This window comes from Desarmillaria tabescens, assembly GCF_030435595.1.
Source record: "Desarmillaria tabescens strain CCBAS 213 chromosome Unknown EV420scaffold_50, whole genome shotgun sequence".
Classification (NCBI taxonomy): Eukaryota; Fungi; Basidiomycota; class Agaricomycetes; order Agaricales; family Physalacriaceae; genus Desarmillaria; species Desarmillaria tabescens.
In genome coordinates, this window is record NW_026848349.1 from 283,574 (window position 1) to 302,700 (window position 19,127).

Here is a 19,127-nt window from a genome sequence, read left to right on the forward strand (position 1 = left end):
ATGGCGACTCGAACCACTGGTGCGCTTTATCACAGACTGAGCCAAGTTTTGAAGTTGGCACTACCCAGACTAGGATTATTGAACGTTCGGAAATATTTGATTTTCTTATCCGTTATATAGACACCTGCCTGAGTTTGTATCCTTGTTGTAGTTAACGATGAAGAAAATGAAGTCCAAGCATGACGCAGCTCGCTACATATCGGAAATAGCCGGCGAATAGGGACTCCGTCCCGACATGTTGGTTTTCTTTGCGATCCGACTTCATCTTCAAAGTCCTACTTCGCCTGGAACTTGCTATAAATCAGGTTGGCGGTAGCTTCTCCAGTATATTCTAAGCTTATTCTCCCCGCGATAGCATTTGGCACCACCTCCGTTCAAGTTACCTTCTCCAAGCTATCCGCTAGGGAACTTCTCATTCGCGGCTGGATCCGCCAACACGTCCTGGTTCTCAAATATACTGTCGCTACTTTCGACCAGATCTCATCGAGGATGGTGTCTTCTCTCTACCCTTCAATCTCGTTCTCAAATTTAGCTCGCGCGCACGCGAAGCAGAGGGGGTAGCTATGTCCCTGGCCCGCTCCATGGGTGTGCCTGCACCCCGTTTTATCTCATACGGCGAACATTCTCCCAACACAAGATCTAGGGAAGGATCTATCCTCATGACACGCATACCTGGAAAAACGCTGCGGAATGTTATCGAATCGTTATCCCCCAAGGAACTCCATACCATCATGCAGGAGCACTCTGAGATTCTGGATCGTATGCGATCGTACTCTAACCCTTGGGGTGCTCGCGTATGTGACGTCGATGGAAAGGATATCTATGGCGCGCGCGTCCCAGGTCGTCATGTCAGCGCTTGCGATGACGAGCGTTGATTTTACGCAACCCTTCTTTTGGCTGAAGGTGCTTGAGACAATGATGAAGAGGGCCTTGCCAAGCTTGATAAGGCGAGAAGAATGCCGACATTGTTTCTCTATGATATCGTATTCACTCATTGTGACCTTTGGGAATCGTAATATCCTGATGGATCAGGGTCATTAGCAGGATCGTGGATTGGGAATTGAGTATTGGGAATACACATCGATCCTCCGGTGGAGTGGATTACAGGTGCCTTGGGCTATGCAACTAGCTTCTCTTCCTGGATGCAAATGTTCCGAAGAATTGGAATATGACTTGGCCTTGATAGCACTTTCGGACAGCTCGTTTGCCGTGTGATGATGGTTAGCACTAACTTTATCTGAGACTTGGAGTCATTTACTGGGGAAGCGACTTCCAGATCACACATAGACCTTCAACCTTGCCTTACCTTGTTTACTTGTCATCGACTCATGAGCGATCGGGATGCGGATGTTCCTTGGGAAGAGCTTTTCTGAAGAACGAACGTCACAAATGGTCTATATAGCCTTCTTATTAGTTGGTACATGCCAACCTGTCCGTCTCTATGCCACCGCAGTCTTGTTCGCTTCATGACACGTCACAAAAGCTAAGATCTGTGTTTCGCCTTGAGCCGGACGACTCCAAAATGCTTGCGTGACAAATGGTATTCAGCCTGTACATATGTGCGTGGGATGAATCAATAGCGCGGATGGCGACCCTCATCAACCTGATATCATATCGCATTATTACAATGGTTTGATGTCCAGGCGGAAACTGGACTACGATGCCGCCGGTGTCGGGATTACTTACTGTGTATCAGTCGCAGAAGCTAAGTAATTAATGGCTTCTCCCGCTAAATGATCATCTTCTGATAATAATTATCCCCGCGCTGACTCGTGAAACCACACGCTGGATAGCAAGGAGCGACACTAGAACCTCAAGCACGAGATATTTTTCTCAAATGGTGCTCCACCGGGACGCTAAACAGTGACGTATACGAATGTTCCTCGTAGCTTGGCATGGATACAAGCGCGCCACCCATGAGTACTCTCCGGTCCCGAAGAATTTCCCGCTAAGTTTGTATAGAACTTGCAGTCCGTTGTTATGGGTAGCATTCGAAGCGTTGATCCGAAGCCGCGCCTAAACTGTGCGCGAGGGCTCTAGCTCCCTGTTCCCATCAAAGATGCTTGGAGGACACCATATGGGCGAAGATGCCTACCACCGTTTGGTAAATATACCCTTCAGGTGATTTTGCGACGAGGGTATAAGAGGAGGGCGGAAACCGTTGTTGGAACTCCAACTTGAGCCCGCCTCTTGTATTGCATCTAATATGTCGTTCGCTCGCCTCTCTGCTTTCCTTTTCGTCTGCGCCGCGACAGCTCTCACCGTGGCCTTCCCTGCTGTACGTCATTGCTTCTATACGTTTCAACCGAGCTTGATGTTGACTTTTCACAGGATAGCACTATCGTCGCTCGTGATGTACTACTGACTCACGTTCTCCGTATATTCCTTGGGTGCTAATCACTTTGAATTTCCATTCAGGATGCTAGCTGGACCAACGACGCCACCTTCCGATCGGCTATCCTCGATACCACCAACTCGTACCGAAGCGCACATGGCGCGTCCGCGCTTACTTGGGACGATACCCTCGCTTCGTATGCATTACAGCATACCCAGCCCTGCGTGTTTCAACATAGCGTGGGTTGTTTCCTTTCATGCTTGCTGTAGCCTATGCTCAGCTCACTTTTAGGGCGGACCGTACGGAGAGAACCTAGCTGCTGGATATGCCTCGCCATCGGCTTCGGTTGCTGCATGGGGCGACGAAGGCAAGCAGTATAGCTGCAGCAACCCCGGATTCTCGAGCGCGACCGGTCACTTCACGCAGTTGGTGTGGAAGAGCACTACCAAGGTTGGGTGTGGAAGGGTCAACTGTAACGGTTCCAATGGGACGCCGGGATGGTTAGTTTTCTCTCTCTCTCTCATCAGGTGTGAAATCAGAAGCTTATTCTCCCTTGTTTCATAGGTACCTCACTTGCGAATACAGCCCCGCCGGTAATATTGTCGGAAACAACAACCAGTACTTCAAAGACAACGTTCAGTGTTAATTTAAGTAAAGGAGGCGAAGGCGATGGTCTTTGTTGTAGTTCGCTGATGTGAATACTTCTAAACTGCAGAATTTATATCATCCTTTGCACCCAAAAGCTTCGATTCTCAAACACGATGCAATCTTGTACAAAGAAACGATCAAATGCGCCATATAAAATATGATAGGAATCGAGTCTCTCTCATCCCAAAACAGAGACGCGCAACGGAAGCTAAGAACCCCGATTAGCTTTACCCTCCATTGCGGGGACAATCATGAGTGCAACGGGAAACTCCTGCATATTCAGACCCTCCGATAAACTGATCTCGAAATGCTTCAGAAGATCGACGACGACGACTTGCATTTCCATGATCCTACATGATGGTTCAAGGTTAGATACCGGGCATAGACTCTGGCTTGGAGATGACCTACACAAACCGTCAATTTGAAAATTTCACTTAGAATTGAGTGCTGGAAAAGAGAAACAAGGGAGGACCCACCCGATGCATGAACGCGTTTTGGAGCCCTATTCAGTGAGCGAGCGACTCGCGAGTGAGTCACTAGAATGTAGGATTAAGCAAATGTCATCCTAACTCAGATTTCGTTTCAATACAAGTACGTTGACTCATACTCACAAATTGGCATACATCCCGAGCGGGGCGCGAGGCTCAGATCGGTCGTAGGGTTGCCGAGCTGTCTCAGGCAGGTTTTCGTTTTGCGTAACAGTGCATAACGCAAATCGGTTTGAGCGGCTTTAAGGCACGGCTCCGTGTCCGGATTACAGACCTATTTTTAGCGCCGTCTCCGGTCTGGCGTACTTTAATAACCGTATATATCACACTGAAGGTAGATAATACTGTATGTTTTAGACGTTATATCGTGTAAAAACTGTTGGACCGGTCATTGCTTACCTCCGGACCACCGTACGTATAGCGCGGAGCTCGTGAGCATTTGATCCTTAAGTTCACTCGCAGCACGTAGTACCACTTTCGTCAAGGGGGTTGCGGCCCGGCAAGCCGGCACATCGGGTTGGTCGGTCGGTCGGTCCAAAAGGTCCTTAAAAATTTTTTGCCCCCCTCTTGTAAATTAGCATCCAGAGACCCTAGACGCTGCTGGAGGTGTTTATTTCAGCTGATATATGATATTCATGACCTAACATGGCCCAAAGAATGCCGGAAAAGCGGTCAAAACGATGTCGAAGGCTCAAAACGCCAATGGCATGCTGCCGGATATCGGCTGGATTAGTGAGAATTGAGTTACCGGCTGTAAAAATATTTCGTCGAGTTCGATGGATCCAAAATTGGAAGTGTCTGTCATGTACAGTAGGACAGCGTTGTCGCTAGCAGACAAAAATCGTATACTATCAGCGTTTAGATCGAGGACGAGAGGACTAAGTAGGCGGAAAGCTCGCACTGGCGGATGACTCCGACCCGGAGTAATTACATGATGTTTCCTTTGTGGGTATGTTTTTCCCACGGCGGTCGGTCGGTCGGTCCATCGAGGCCTTAAAAATTTTTTCGACCCGATATGATTTTTTCGGTTTTTGCGACCCCCTTGACTTTCGTGCTTACTACAACTCTCGTAGACAGACGCGAAATGAAGATTAACTGAGGGCAAAATGGAACGAAGTTAGAATGTGTGTATTCTCCCCAATATAGAGCGCATTGTAACAGTAGCCCAAGCCGGACCTATGGCAAGAAATACTGTTGCCTTTCAAGTGGCTCCAGTATTATTTAATAGATAAAAATTGACGCAGTATCTGGCTTCATGATAATTCAGAAATTGCCATCACTCAAATTTGATGTTCCCCGTAAATTCTATCGTTCAATTCCATCATTACATCGGAAGTAGTACACCTGACGAAAGCTGCAACTTGAAGCATACCTGCTCAATATTACCTTGCATATATTGACCCGTGTCTTCTTTCCGGAATAATGGTACCAGTACCTCCTCTGTATATTACCAGCTTAGATTTCAAGCCGGCCGTATATGGGCCATACTCTCATGGCGCGAGGTCATTGCTCTTCGGACGCAAAAAGTCGTAACGTGGTTTGTTCACTCTGATATCCCTTGGTTATACCCTCAAGATACCGGTTGAATACTCCATTGGCCCAGCAACGGGCACAAGGAACCTGTATTGATTTTTATGCATTATTTTTACATTTTTGTTGTTGCTTTCGACCTTTTTCTTGGGGCATAAATGCCCAATCCAAATGTCGCGTCTATACCTGTCGTTTCCTGGTCCCGTCGGCCCCGGATCCCGACCACCGTAACGCGGAACATTTTGATCAATGCCAGTTAAGCTTAGCTTTATTATGTAAAAGCTCTTACAGGCAAAATATCAGCGACTCGCTATTATGGGTCTTTATGAGAGCAGAAAACATGCTTATGAATGCGAATACTGTGTAAATGCATGTTTTCCACAATAAAACGCGCTCATTTTCTCCTAGAAACAACGACAAATCTATATTTATCCCCGAGAGGGAGGCACATCCTCAAGCCGAACAGAGCGATTCTCATAGTGCAAATCGAAAACCTGCCTGAGACAGCTCGGCAACCCTAGGTCGTCAATAATCGGTTTGAATTCCATTGATCTGCGTCAGGACCCCAGATGCTCGACAGCCTGATGATGTTTCGACCCCATAATGTCTATCATCGGGAGCAGCAACGCGTACCGATTATATGTATAATGTGTATATCGAACAGAAGAAATTCTCTGTCCTTTGGGGATAGGAATGTCTTTCAAGATCTTCCCTTCCTTGGTAATGATCTGTTCGGAGAGCGGGAGGCAATCATCTTGAACTGCCCTACGTATAAGGGTGTGACCAATAGGGTGTAAATGAAGGATTTCCTGTCAATGATAGAGATCAGAACTACGTAACAAGGACGAACTTTGCTCGGCCCCACGGACTTTGATGGGAGCGTTCAGAAACGGCATCAAATCATATTCATTCGAGGAGAGTTTACCATTCCGCAGGCGAGCTTGCAAAATCTCTTCGCGTGCTTTGTTTTGGACTTCCGGATGTGTGGCAAGCTCGTATAATAACCATCCCAGGGTAGTGGCTGTCATCTCGTGCCCCGCAGTGACAAATGTACTACAGTGGAAAAAGATGTCAATCAAATATAGACCTTCAAGCTATGCCTCGACTTCATCGTCTCCCATTTGACCCGTGCCACGCGTCTTTGCTAAGATAACTCAGATACTAGAACCTAAAATCAGGGTCTGTTGATGGTTGACCTAGGACATCAAGGAGGTCTACTAGATGGCGTAAAGTTGAGACTGTACGCCCGCCCAGCTGGAGTCAAAATTGATGTCTGAAAATACCGGGTTCAAATATTAGTCGCCTCTGCAGAATCTGCCAACTGCAGCACAGTCACAGGATGTGATGTAAGGAGGGCCAATGAATTGGCGCATTCTTCTCCGTCTTTACCGTGTTAGTATGTGGGAGGAAAAGAAGAAACTAGTCGACCGTTTTCCCACGGCCCAGTAAAATCGCGCGCATGTGACCTTGACACGTCTAAGAAGTACTACCCCAGCCTGAACTTGTGCTTCACATTAATATTCTTTCTTGAAAGCTCCATCACTCCGTTGGAGTCAATTGTTGTATTTGAGCCGCGTAGCTACTGTTGAGCTGAGATCGCGACTGCAACACATCCGAGTCACGTAATAAATGCCAGCATCAGTGAACCAATGATTGGCTGATCACGACAAATGGGCCTAATTACAAGTCATAACGTAGTCACAAATAGCCACTTCAGCCCACCATACATGCCTGTCCTTCGAATAAAGTGCCACCAACTTGAGGCAGTCCTCATCGGTCACAAACGGGAAACCCTCATCCGTACGTGAAGGAGAGATCTTCGACGCTTCTCTCTGTCAATTATCACATCGTGAGAGAAGGTTGATACTGCTTGAAGTGCCACATACCCTCAAGATCGTACGATAACCAAGTGCGACGCTGAACGCGACATCGATATATCGTGGCGCCGAGACATGCGAGCACTTCAACGCGACCCGAATATACTGAGGGAGGTAGCCGTTCGACTACAGGTGCTGAGGTCAGACAAGGGATCAATTACATGAGAAGGCTGACATACGTGGAACACGACATCGATAAACGAGAGTCCCGCCAGGGCCTTGGGATATTGGTCCGCGTATTTCAAGCAAGACTGATTCCCGCGGAGGATCTGGTTCATACTCACCCCTAAGGCAAAGGCATGCCCGCATGCAGATTCAAACGGGATGTAAAATTTATGGCTTGTCCACATTGGTGTAGGGTATTTATGTCTAGTGTCGGTGATGGAGACACGGTTCAAGCCACCAATAACCAGGTTCCAGGCCTGTACACGATTCAGCTAGAGTAGGCAAGAGTAGAAGATAACGAGAGAGAAACGCACGGGGATGGTGGTTATGTGGATATTACTGGCCAGAGGAAAGTTGAAGCAGGTTTCCGTACAGGGTATCAAAACCCTCTCGTCGGTGCTGGGTATCTATGAAGGCGGAACGGGTCGGGAAAAGAGAGAAGACGTCGGAAGTGACCTACTTCATGGGTGTAGAGGTCATAGACGAGTTGATCGGGGTCATTCTGGTTATATTGGTCGGTGGCAGAAATAAAAGGTAAGGAGGCTTCTGAACGCACCACATTTACTGTCTCTTCGCCGTACGAAGCAATCTACGAATAGTGTCCAATAATGACGATTGTGAAGCTGCACCCCGAACCGTGCACTTACCGAGAGCTCGAATCCATATGTCAAAGTACCGTCACTGTCTAAGAGTGAAGAAACATCTGGCCCCAATCGCTTATGTTCCTGACGAAATAATGCCCTAAACTGGTTAAGAGCCATCTGGGATTTGCGTCGAGTCTCTGAAGAGTCCAGGAGATTAGTACAAGGGGAAGAGGAAGGAATCAACGATGACCCGAACTGCAGCAGTTTATATGATAACGCGTGGCATTTGCAACGACAATGAACGCCAGAAACAAATGGCGGGAGGAAGTTTGTTTGTTATTTCAACAGATGACGAACAAAGCTGGTAATGGAAGGCCTTGGTTGTTCGTGCCTTCTCCAGTAATTTCAGTATGAAGCATCAAAGAAAAAGAAAGAGAAGAGAAGTTCAGAAAATCATACTTCATGCAAGCTCAAGGATCGGACAGTACGATATTTACGAGTTTTGACCCGCCTTAGTCCTAACAACATGCAAAAACGGAGAAATCATTGCATGCAGCAATGAGAAGCCACTGGCACTTGTCTTCGATCCGTGAGAAATGTCGAGAATAAGGACAGGCTAAAGAAAGTGATGGGATTGAGGAAAGCGACGAGAATATGCAATAATCAGGACGATGCAACCAGGATAAACTCTAGTCAGACATGATTAACCGTTGGGAAAACGATGTCGTCACTGATTGAAATTTGCAGGCAAACGGCAACGCGGATCTCGGATCTCGGATAAAGGCCACGAAGCCACAAAGCCAGCCCTAAAGGGCACGTTACGACGGGAAGACCGGCCCGCGCCCAACTCTCCCGACCTGCGACCGTTAAACCCTGAACGTTCTGAACTACCACCAAGCACTCTCCAATCGAGCATCACCAAGTATGCACGTAGCGCCTTAATATCAAGGACTCGAGCCGAATGTCCCGAATCTGATTTACAATCATAAAATTAGATCTGAACGTGGGCGATAGCTATGGTGCAAAAGATGCAACTAAGAACTTGGATTTTCCACCAGGTGCTCATAGCGACGATCATCCACAGCCCAGCTTTTAATCTTTATCTAGGGGATGATCGATGAAGTGCAGAACAGACGAAGACAACCTCGCCAAGTTTGTTTTAACTTCCCGTTTCCGCTGTCAATACTTGGTCAGAACGCAGCCGTGGAGGTAAGGAAGACAGAAACCTAACGCAGAATCAATATACTCTCGCAACATTGCACGTGTTTCTCTGCATTTCACGATTGAATATTGATCGCCTGCGTAGTGAGTGTTCATCAGAGAAAAAATCAACATCTGTTCGAAATCATCATAATCGCAGAGGACAGAAGATCCCTGATACTGATCGTCCACTCACCGTCGACACTTTCCATGATCACCTTCTTTTCAGCAACTGGAAGGGAATACCCGCGAAGTCCTCGGTGACCGGTGATCGACGATCAGTAGTTCCGGTCACAGAAATGCCACCTGTTGTCCGGACTTGCCCGCCAATGTGAGACGTTCACCCACTGATTGTTCGTGTTCTCAACCTCTGTTGACCATAGTCTCAAAAATACCCTATTGTTATTGGTCTGCAGAGTTCTTTAAAAAGCGGCGCCCTGTATAAGTATTGCGCCCAGCCTACCGGATACCCTCTCACTTCGACTGCTATGTCGATTTACCTGTGTGTCCTCTCCATGGCCCCTCCCTTTCTGCCTGCGCTGACTATCATGATCTACTAGCATATCCCTTATACTATATGCCTCTACATCTCTAGCACTGGATGCCACAGACGCTAAGTAACCTTCTCATTGATCATCATCGCACGCTAGTGGCTTACCCCTCATTTTCCAGTGCCACAACTAATACAACTTCTCCGTCAACAATGTTAATAGGCATCCTGGCAGGCGTTGCGATACTGTTTATACTTATTGCTGCCTCGTTGGTTTTGTTTTTTCGAACCCGGGATTCGATACCGTGCTGCAAACGTCGACGACAGCAACGATCCGAGACTGCGGCGAGGAGTCGACATTTCGACGGGACAAGGATAGAACTTAGGGAACTACAGTATCCCCCACCGGCGTATAAGGGGTACGAAAAGAGCGGTACTATGGTATAAGAGGAATGAAGCTATTTCCCGAATTGTGATCACACTCAGGTGAATTGATATTATTGCATACGGTCGCCTTACTCCTGCATAAGCATGTACAAACATGAAGACAACTTTATTTCAAGCATCGAAACGTACAAAAGAGAATAAGAGCATAGAACAACTACTTGCTATTCGTACAATTCATATCACCATCGTGTAAACCTTCATACCGCCAACCTCAAGCGATGGTCGCAATCGGAGCATGGAGCAAGACATCCGTACCAATAGGATAGTCAGGGTTGAACGTAACACTAGTCTCAGGACGGAAGATGAGACAGTGCGTAGACCCTCCAAAGTGGAACATGCCCATCTCGTCGCCCTTCTTGAGAACCTGACCTTCCTGAACAGTGACCTCGCACGTCGACACCTCCGACATCCCCACAGCTATGAAGCACATCAAACCAATGCTGGGGTTATCGGCTTGGATGAAGATCAGCGAGCGAGCAGCCACGGCGGTGATGAACGCCTGCGAGAGGTCGGGGGCGGCGGGGTCGGGGTTCGGGAATCCCATCGCAGGGCTCTCGGCGTAGTATGTGCCTGCGACCATGACGGTCTTCACAACGGTACCGTTAACAGGGCTATGCCAGCGATGGTACTTGGTGGCACTGAGGAAGGCTTGGTAGACGGTCCCACCGACAAACTGGGGGGCGAGGGGGTCGTTGTTGAGCATGTGGTTGAGCGAGTACGGCTCTCCCTTAAGCCAGAAGGTGTCGAGGGCTTTAATGTTAACGGCCGTGTTGTAGACGGTAGATTCGCAAGCGCTGATGACGATACTGTCGTCATCGGGGAACATGACGGGACGGACACCAGGCTGGAAGAGCCTGGTGAAGAAGTCGTCCCAGGATTTAAATCCGTAATATTGCGCGTTGGGGTCGCACACGTACGTCTGAGTGAAGTTGGGCATCGCAGCACTGGCTGCAGGGCCGAACCAGCCGGTAGTGTCGGTGGTGAGGACGTAGCACGAAGCTGACGACGTGAGGAAGGCCGTCCAGACGTCAAACATCTTCTTGAACTGCGCGTTCACCTTGTCGTTGACGAACGCGGTGAGGCCGGCGGGTGTACCCATAGGCCAGTCAAGGATGGCGTTGATTGGGAACCCGACCAAGCCGACTTCGTATTCCGATTCCTCGAAGTCGGGGGCTTCGGTAATGATTTGGTTGAACAGAGACAACATGGTCATGTAATCACGAACCTGGGAAAGAGGGACGGTATGTCAGTCGTTGAACTGCAATACAGCCATGAAAATTGCGTACGAACCTGTGGTTGTCCGGTTGGATCATTATCGTAAGGGGGCTTGGTCGGCACTTGGTCGAACATCTGATGGAAGTCCATGTAAATCTCTGCGTCGGTTTCAATAAGGTTCTGGAATTCTTGGATGACGGGCTGGAATGGCTGCGGGTCTGCAGCAACTTGAGCGATCTTTTTCGCGAGCCAGCTTTGGAGGACTCGATTGTCGCGGGGCAGCCAACCGCCAACTCGGGTAGCAACGAGAACGGACATGGTGTTCTAGAGGGTTTGCACTGTTAGTTAAGGGGAGTTTTCTTTGACGCAAAGAGATACGACTAACGAGAAATGTGGTTTAAGAGCTTCAAGGAGATGATGATATAGGTGGATGTGAGTCCTGGCGACTCTACAAGGATTGCGACAGCCTTTATATATGCACCAAGAAAACATTTAGTATCTGTATATTGCTTAGTGAAAAATGGATGACATAGAAAGAAAGTCAGAAGATCATCCCGTATCTCCACATCCCCGGAGACAAACATGACTTCCAAAGCTTACGAATTGCATTTTCCGTACGTCACGGACATGCAAAGCAATAAAGTCGAAAGACGGGATCGATGCCAGAATATTATCCACGGAGAAACAGAAGTACCGGATGTACTCTCTCATCATATGACATAGCACTAAAACTCTCCATTGCTCAACGTTCCACTAAAACTGTTCAGCGAATGGAAACTTATCATTTCAGAGAATCCCGGTCAAGTTCGACATGAGTGACCCTGTTTGAAAAGAAATGGAGAAAAACGTACTACCACTGCTAGGAACGAGGCCACCAAACTTGCGATATCAACGGGATTCTAAGAAAAATATCGAAAACTTTCCAAGTTCCTCATGACCACTGGTGTTCACCGCCCGACTTCCGCCGCTGTGTCTCCTCCCCCGGCCTTGGCGCCTTCCTGAATGGACAAAGCTTGGTATTGTGATGACTAGACATTCAATTCTAATATCTATAAGTGTGCAACCCAAGAAAAAGTCTATCGTATGAGATTCAGTCGCATACAGAGCGGAAGTGGGCGTACAATAGATGGATCTAATTATAATATCAATTATAATATCAAAAAGATACGACGCGTAGTTGACAGTGTTCATGGAAGAACCTCGAATAAAGCCATAGTTTAGCTTCATCGCATAGAGCTAGGGACTGAAAATCAGCCGACTATATTCAAACCGCGGATGACAAGGTCACATACCAAAGCCATATCTTTCCGTGTATTTGTAAGGGAACAAGAAAGAGTTGTCTGGGCATTGCTGTTGCATAACATAATTATTAGCACACGACTGCAGTACCAGACTGAAAGACGAGGCATACAGGACTTGCTATTAGGGCTATTAGATGCCACATAATAAAAATACGATGATCTTGTGATGGCGGAATCTATAAGTTCCGTTGGGATTGCGAGAGGAAATGTCCAGTACATACTATAAAAATCCGGGTTCATATTCTCTGACATATCTCGAAGAATATTGTGCTAGTCGACGTACAGCAGAGGACTGTCTTGCTCCAATGTCACCCGATACTCCCCTGCCGCGAACACGAGGTCGGGTCAACTTTGGGACGAGAACGGTAGTGGTTGATAAATCTGGATGGATAAAGTGAGAAATGCTGGCAGGGAACTAGAGTATCGTTAGAGCTATGGGGACGAGACAATTCCCCATGTCAGTCTGTCAGACCATGAGAAATGGAGAACAAGGAAAAGAACGTCACGAGTTTCCGCTTCAGCTAATTCTGCGGGCTCCATGTTTCATATTGTCCATTCTTGCAGCCTCTCCTCCTCACCCTCCGGTACGTTGTCCTGATAAACAAGGCGCGAGAGTCAAAGACGAGAGATTCAGATCCATAAGGCTGAAGCACATGAAGAAGACGATCCATTGTATGACATTCAGTCGCATACAGAGCGGGTCCAGAGACAACAGGTGTAAGCTGTAGTAGGTAGATCCGTATACAATGTTGAAAGGGTACGATCTATCATTTGTAGAAGGTCCCCGGGTAAATTCATCAAGGTTCCAAGTCCCTATAGATAGATCCGACTTTAGAAACGATGTGAAGAGCTAGTACTAGTAAGGATAAACTCACAATGACCAGAACGAGGTAAGCAAGGTGACCTGCAGGAGTTATGCACCTCCGTATACTTTGAAACGATTGGCAACGACAGGAATACAGCCGCTATCAGCTGGCAATGCTGAATCAGAGTAGTTGTTATGGTTTGTATATTCCGAGTTAAGCGGAAAACAAGCTGAGGAATGGAGCTTATGCGAAAACCAGACAACATGAGTTCTACGAGAGGGCATAATTCGCCGTAGAGTATAATTACAGCGATGATGGGTGTCTCTCGGGAAACGGTAGCAGTCAGGAACCCCCGGAATTGCAGACCGGACAGGCTGGAAATCGTGATAGAGAAATGAAGCTGGATATAATCGAGAGCTTCCGGAATTAAAAATCTAGAATAATTCATGAGCAGCAATTGCCAACTGTGAGACGATGCATACCTTCTGCCAACAGTACCATTTTTTTTACGACGAACCGCATCCCAAAGCAAAGGGAAAAAAAAAATATTATCCGACCTTGGGTTTCCCATTAACTATGATCGTTTATGTCTCATCGAACTCTGAAACCTCACCTGAACCAACACAAATCTTCGCAACCTCGTCGTCTGTTAATACGTGCGCGACATCCCGTCAACGCTGGACCATTGCTGAACTATCATCGCTTCCAGAAGCTCCGGGCCAGACAAGAAGTTCCTTGCAGGGAAATCTCAAGAAGTTGTATATGTATCCAGTCCACAGAGCGCGCCTTTAGTAGATGAGGTCCCGGATGCATGCTACTGAAATGATGGGAGAAAGAAAACAGGATTCAGTCCGGATCAAATTAGCCGGTTCTCCGGTTCTTTCTCTCCGCCACCACCTCCAACCAGCGATGCTTACAACCCTGTTGCTGCCGCTGTTCTCTATTCTGTACGAACCCCGATGCCTCCTATAAATGCAAGAATCCAAATACCGAGAAAAGGAAAAGTGTCATGATGAATGGACGCGCTTTGATCTACCTAGTTGAAACCCCTGTGTCCGTTCGCGTTCCCCTCCCTGCGCTATATTCTCCTTCCAGTCAGCGACAAGCTGCTGTGAGCTTTGCGAAACCAGTGTCGTGGCTTTGTCCATCTCCCTCTACGATTCTAAACGGCCGTCCTGCTTGCCCAAATAATATGCACGCTTCCAAAATCGCACCTTCGTATTACGCCCAGCCTCCCGTATGTCTTTGAGCTCCTTCAAGGCCTACGAGAACTTAAATATCGGCGTTGGTGCATCCGACCAGATTTTTGTGTTGAGGTATGAATATTTCCTATTGACTGCGATAAGGTTTGTCAGAGACATTTATCTTGTGTATTCAAAATAATAGCTTATCATTTCTGCCATTGGATTACAACGTATTCCCGTTATCAAAGTACATAAGTCTTGTACACGACTATTCATGGGCACCTAACCAAAGTATATCTACAGTGTACGTTATCCCGTACTCGGATCTTCTCTTGGTCAACCGCTTAGCGCAGTATGAACTTTCCCCGTCACGCTGAACCTAGTACCGAAGCGATGGTTTCGCCTACTGCCACCTCTTGACAATACACGGTATAACTGAGTCGCTTACACAGCAAAAGATTCCGGACAACACAGAGCGACTTCTGCCCACCATATCTGGGCCGACGAATCCGCCGAATACAGTGAAATCAAATTCAGATGTTCCACATTTCTCACGACGGGAAAGTCAGCGTTCGTCCGAGAGGAACTGATGTTCGGCGCTTCTCTCTATGGGACCAGTAAGGCTCACATCACAATTCCAGCGAGAAGACGTACCATCAGAATCTTCTGATACCCGAGCGCGACATTGAACGCAACATCGAAATACCGCCCACCGGTACTCTGATGGCAACACTTGAGAGGGGTGCGAATGTATTGCGGGAGATAACCATTAGCCTTTTAGAGTCGTCAGATGAGCTATCGACCACTCTAGTAGGGAGGACCTTACATGAAAAACGACATCGATGAACCGAACCCCCACCATATCCCTGATGTACTCTCCCGGGGTCTTCAAGCACGTATGGTTCCCACGGAGGATCTCCGTCATGTTTACGCCCACTCCGCGAGGACAAGGAACGGAAGACTTGAAAGGAATACGGACCCGCTTCAGCTCCCACATTGGGCGATCAAATGGGTGTAGAACGAATCCGCTGGTGTCGCGTTCGCACAAGGCGGAGTAGCAAGTAATGTTCTGCGGGCACCTTGAAGTCAGGATGGGGTGTGGGGAGGGGAGGGGCGCAGACTTACGGTTGGGATGGTTGTTATGTTGAAATTTCCGACAGCGAATCCACTGTGTAAGCAGGGGGTTTCGTAGGGGTCTCCGGGGATCTGAGGAGGGGACTCAATGAGACGCATTGAGTTGCAAGCGGAACAGTGAGTGCGTACCGCATGCGTGTTGACCTCAAAGCTTATTTGTTGGGGATGAGTCTAGCATATGCATTCAGACTACAGTGAATATCGACGACAGATGTTGAGGGCGTGCTTACATTAGCTTGTTCGGTACCATATATTGCGAGCTATGCATGAACGGTGAGCCGCATCCAAGAAGACTGCGAATGTCAACTTACTTGTAACTCAAATCCTGGCTGCAAGCCCGGTTCACTGCCATCGAGACGTACTAGTATAGGTTCGTGTGGAAGCGAAGGCCGGCGGGGTGGGCGCACAAGTGGTGTAATTTGGACGAGCTGCTGGGGCACATATTGGAAAGGAGCGGAGGAACGAAATGAGAACAAAAACTCACAGGTCGTCTTCGAGGAGTGCTGGGAGAGGTCATTTTTACTAATTATGCAAAGCAAACGAGAGTACTGACACGAAACTGGTCATCAGGTTATATATGCGTAGAGAACCTTCTACTTTGAATGCCACTCGGTGACAGAGGGGAGAAGCAGGACAACGAATGGTAGAAGACAAAGGGGAGCAAAGTAGCTGAACAATCTTGCGAATCATTGTATTTCCCGTTGTCTGTGCCACTTAACTTCGACTGTAATTCTGGTAAGAAGCCAGGCTAGTGGAACAGGTACAAACGGGAAAATCACCAAGGAAGATATGGCGAAGGTGGCATGCCTTTTCACCGACACGGTGAGAGTCTGATATCGATCGCTCATGGATGCGTTCACCTGACCGGCGCAGATCAGGGACAGTGTCGTACGCCACTTCGATATAATTAGATGCTGGCCTTGAAGATGTCAATAAACGCCAGCTTCCTGTGACCATGGATATCCATATCGGCTTCCATAAACATAGAGAAATGAAGAACATTGCATCATCATGAATACAGCAGCGCGGGGACAAAGAATTCAAGCTCCAGACAGCGAGTCGAGCTACACAGAGGCTCACTCTCAGGAAAGGTTGTCAGACGAGACTAAAGGAGAGAACCACGAAAGTTGCATATGCTTATCGGGGAAGTGATGATTGAATCTATACGTTGTTCTTGCAAGCGGTTTCAAAGCCTGCTTTTCCGGTCCGAAGTCGGGTGGAGATCGGTAGCCCATATATAGGTGCACTGGCCTAAGGCTAGAACACCATACCAACCCACTCGGGGAGGGTCGGTACAAAACCGTAAGTTACCAAGTCGCAAGACATACTGAAGGTACAAAAAGAGTATCTAATGCACGACCTTATTAGGGCTCCAACCATTTAGTTTTCGTTTGCCAGACCTGGTAAAATAAACGGAAATGGTAAATAACACTTTGTAAACTATATATAAACTGTTTTAAAGGATATTATCACGTGATCTTTTGAAATTACATTATTGAGTCATTCCAAGTAGTCGATAAATCTTCTACAAGGTCTATATATTCAAAAATATGCACCATAGCTCATACACCGATGAAACTCATACACAAAAACCGTGTGTGAGCCAGCAGAATTGAAGCAGATGTGATAGTGATGTCACACAAGCCGGAGTGCCGAGCTTTGAGGTTAGGGTCTGTTTATATGTGGACATATGCACTTCGAGACAGCTCTCAGGACATCTCTTCGTATTTTCAAATAGATTTTTCACCTTCTAGGCCTGTCGAAGCAGCATTTTTGGCTGCTAAGAAAACATGTGGTCTCAAAACTATTTACTGTTTAGTTTACCATTTGTTTACTGTTTGCTGCCCAGCTCGAACTAAAACGGTAGAATAAATGGTTTAAACAGTTTGTAAACTATTTTAAATGAAAATGGCTGGAGCCCTAGACCTTATAGCAGCAACTTGTTTCGATCAAGTGACCTCGGGGTTCTATCTAATACGAATGCCCTATATGGGCCCCGCGCGCTACCACTGCGCCATGCTGCTTTGTAACTTGAGAGACGTCCGTTGTATAAATATCTCCTAGCTGTTGCGCTTATCTACCGCCACTTATATCTCTTTGTATGGACAAGTACGGGGGATTGGAGTCGTTGAGGGAATAGACCAGAAACGAAAACTGGACGTGCGAGTACAGAAACGGCATGGCCATATTAAAAAGGCATCGCTTTCATCGAGGGATTGGCGGCAACCGGGATCGAACGGGTTGAGCCAGACTTGTATTTCATTTGGCCATGCGCTCACACGACTCCTTAGATATTCGAACGTAATAGTCTGAATCTGAATTGGTGTTAAGGTCTATTTGCTGTTGAAAGTCAACCTCGTCGTCCGTGAAGTCTGAGTCAGGAACGAAAAGAAAACCGTTTTAATCGAAATCTGTTGGTAGAAGTGCACCACGCCCGGGAGCGCCTGAGCTATCAAGAACACGCGTGTAAGGCTAAAGGTACATCTAGGTAAGTCAAGTTTGGAACCAACCGTATACCTACTTGGCTATATAATACACTTTTCTCTTCAATTTACTGTTGGACTTGACATCAGTCAAGGTGTCCCTTCAGACAGACCGGGATCTTTGATCGTGTATACATTAGTTCGTAGCGAGGGGAAGAAGAAGCGTACGCCAATACCCTGATGTGATACGCTGACCATGTGGAAATCCGACGAGATCAGCCCCTGGTACTTGATAGATAGATAGCGGAGGTATCAGTAGAGAAACTGACCATTCATTCAGAGATGGTCGCGCGAAACGGAAGATTAAAGTTTGCCGGTGTCCTCTATTCAGTGTTGAAACGTTGCAGAGACGAATCAGACAAGATATCGTAGCACCAAGCCCAGGCAGAGGGAAAACGAATTTGTTTCAGCGATCTCGCAGTTTGACTTGAAGTCATAAAAATTCCTTTCACTAATATCTATTAGCAGCAACTTGTCTCGATCAAGTGACCTCGGGGTAGATATAGACATTCCTTCCCGTATATGGGCCCCGCGCGCTTCCACTGCGCCATGCTGCTATCAAACGACTTGTACACCTGTATTGACACATTAAGTCGGGTTTCGTGAGAGCTCGCCGAAAAGACCCTGATGCAGTCGCGTACTTATATACGAGTGTCCCTGCACATTGAAATGTACGTCATCCAGTGGCGGCGCCCGCTCGGTATTGACATCTTCCTGCAAAAGAAGTAGGAAATAGGTGACGACAGGAAAAATAGTACTTCCCACTTGCTGGTTTACGAATTCCGCACGCAAGTAGGATGTACGGCGGCCGGGACTTTCTCATTGAAACCAGAAATGGCGAGTTGTCGGGAAAGGTGGTGCCTTTACAGCATGGAGACCAATGAAACACGTTCCATCGTATTATCATTGCTGTTTTTCACGAGGTGATCGCATGGCTGTGGGAAGGCGGGCTCGCCTCGAAAATTCGGGAAACCACATCTGATGTCATTGCTGTTGTAATTGAATAAGGAATCATGATCAGATTTGGTTAAAAAAACAAGCACAAAAACGCCGTACCGTTCTACCCTTCTGGATATCGCAAAAAGACGTCAATCTACACTCGAACGAAACAGAAACAATGAATTCACCTCTAATAATGAATTAACGTTCATTCGTTCATTCATGACGTGCGGAGTCGAAGCTGCGGAACATACCGTACAGCCACCGCTTGGCCTTCCTTCCCGCCTCCTTGTTTCCCAAC

The 19,127-nt window shown here is 47.4% G+C and overlaps 7 protein-coding genes and 2 non-coding genes across 9 annotated transcripts; 3 read left to right on the forward strand and 6 right to left on the reverse strand.

Moving 5' to 3' along the window:
* On the forward strand, positions 1-1,215 carry EV420DRAFT_1622643 (uncharacterized protein; the record flags this gene model as incomplete). Its single annotated transcript, XM_060475835.1, has 5 exons — positions 1-19; positions 478-794; positions 816-870; positions 913-983; positions 1,045-1,215. 5 exons carry the CDS (start codon positions 1-3, stop codon positions 1,213-1,215), a joined length of 633 nt encoding a protein of 210 aa, XP_060325470.1.
* Positions 1,216-2,123: 908 nt separating this feature from the next.
* Positions 2,124-3,079, forward strand: EV420DRAFT_972706 (CAP domain-containing protein). The gene is made up of 5 exons (XM_060484218.1): positions 2,124-2,278; positions 2,332-2,355; positions 2,419-2,574; positions 2,627-2,835; positions 2,900-3,079. The coding sequence occupies exons 1-5, from the start codon at positions 2,207-2,209 to the stop codon at positions 2,979-2,981; spliced, it is 543 nt and encodes a 180-aa protein (XP_060325471.1). The 5' UTR covers positions 2,124-2,206; the 3' UTR covers positions 2,982-3,079.
* A 2,593-nt stretch (positions 3,080-5,672) lies between these two features.
* Positions 5,673-6,074, reverse strand: EV420DRAFT_1226928 (cytochrome P450; the record flags this gene model as incomplete). The annotated part of the gene is made up of 2 exons (XM_060466512.1): positions 5,673-5,810; positions 5,871-6,074. Coding segments are annotated over 2 exons (342 nt in total), but the record flags the coding sequence as incomplete, so codon positions are not given.
* Positions 6,075-6,277: 203 nt separating this feature from the next.
* EV420DRAFT_1572500 (uncharacterized protein) lies at positions 6,278-8,312 on the reverse strand (the record flags this gene model as incomplete). The annotated part of the gene is given in 8 exon segments (XM_060474355.1): positions 6,278-6,833; positions 6,888-7,004; positions 7,058-7,300; positions 7,358-7,450; positions 7,504-7,545; positions 7,691-7,822; positions 8,074-8,196; positions 8,214-8,312. Coding segments are annotated over 6 exon segments (783 nt in total), but the record flags the coding sequence as incomplete, so codon positions are not given.
* Positions 8,313-9,499: 1,187 nt separating this feature from the next.
* EV420DRAFT_1572514 (uncharacterized protein) lies at positions 9,500-9,818 on the forward strand. The gene has a single exon (XM_060474356.1). It carries the CDS (start codon positions 9,531-9,533, stop codon positions 9,762-9,764), a length of 234 nt encoding a protein of 77 aa, XP_060325474.1. The 5' UTR covers positions 9,500-9,530; the 3' UTR covers positions 9,765-9,818.
* Positions 9,819-9,865: 47 nt separating this feature from the next.
* EV420DRAFT_1768064 (phosphatidylserine decarboxylase-like protein) lies at positions 9,866-11,554 on the reverse strand. Its single transcript, XM_060480953.1, has 3 exons — positions 11,365-11,554; positions 11,055-11,303; positions 9,866-10,989 (listed from the first exon to the last, which is right to left on the reverse strand). Exons 2-3 carry the CDS (start codon positions 11,295-11,297, stop codon positions 9,976-9,978), a joined length of 1,257 nt encoding a protein of 418 aa, XP_060325475.1. The 5' UTR covers positions 11,298-11,303; positions 11,365-11,554; the 3' UTR covers positions 9,866-9,975.
* Positions 11,555-14,524: 2,970 nt separating this feature from the next.
* EV420DRAFT_972818 (uncharacterized protein) lies at positions 14,525-16,005 on the reverse strand. The gene is made up of 8 exons (XM_060484219.1): positions 15,889-16,005; positions 15,716-15,835; positions 15,635-15,664; positions 15,534-15,575; positions 15,396-15,476; positions 15,097-15,339; positions 14,925-15,044; positions 14,525-14,876 (listed from the first exon to the last, which is right to left on the reverse strand). The coding sequence occupies exons 1-8, from the start codon at positions 15,919-15,921 to the stop codon at positions 14,715-14,717; spliced, it is 831 nt and encodes a 276-aa protein (XP_060325476.1). The 5' UTR covers positions 15,922-16,005; the 3' UTR covers positions 14,525-14,714.
* Positions 16,006-17,334: 1,329 nt separating this feature from the next.
* On the reverse strand, positions 17,335-17,428 carry EV420DRAFT_t240. Its single transcript has one exon. It is a non-coding gene; the product is annotated as a tRNA-Met (tRNA).
* Positions 17,429-18,349: 921 nt separating this feature from the next.
* On the reverse strand, positions 18,350-18,444 carry EV420DRAFT_t239. The gene has a single exon. It is a non-coding gene; the product is annotated as a tRNA-Met (tRNA).
* Between the last annotated feature and the right edge of the window lie 683 nt (positions 18,445-19,127).

What these genes read in the sequence shown, in the direction of transcription:
- EV420DRAFT_972706 (XM_060484218.1), top strand. Translation starts at nt 2,207, where the DNA reads ATGTCGTTCGCTCGCCTCTCTGCTTTCCTTTTCGTCTGCGCCGCGACA. An exon ending in TCACCGTGGCCTTCCCTGCT is followed by an intron (nt 2,279 to 2,331) that starts GTACGTCATTGC and finishes GACTTTTCACAG; the next exon opens with GATAGCACTATCGTCGCTCG. An exon ending in TCCAATGGGACGCCGGGATG is followed by an intron (nt 2,836 to 2,899) that starts GTTAGTTTTCTC and finishes CTTGTTTCATAG; the next exon opens with GTACCTCACTTGCGAATACA.
- EV420DRAFT_1572514 (XM_060474356.1), top strand. Translation starts at nt 9,531, where the DNA reads ATGTTAATAGGCATCCTGGCAGGCGTTGCGATACTGTTTATACTTATT.
- EV420DRAFT_1768064 (XM_060480953.1), bottom strand. Translation starts at nt 11,297, where the DNA reads ATGTCCGTTCTCGTTGCTACCCGAGTTGGCGGTTGGCTGCCCCGCGAC. An exon ending in ATCCAACCGGACAACCACAG is followed by an intron (nt 10,990 to 11,054) that starts GTTCGTACGCAA and finishes CCTCTTTCCCAG; the next exon opens with GTTCGTGATTACATGACCAT.
- EV420DRAFT_972818 (XM_060484219.1), bottom strand. Translation starts at nt 15,921, where the DNA reads ATGACCTCTCCCAGCACTCCTCGAAGACGACCT. An exon ending in TTGAGGTCAACACGCATGCG is followed by an intron (nt 15,477 to 15,533) that starts GTACGCACTCAC and finishes TCCCCTCCTCAG; the next exon opens with ATCCCCGGAGACCCCTACGA. An exon ending in TCATCGATGTCGTTTTTCAT is followed by an intron (nt 15,045 to 15,096) that starts GTAAGGTCCTCC and finishes CGACTCTAAAAG; the next exon opens with GCTAATGGTTATCTCCCGCA.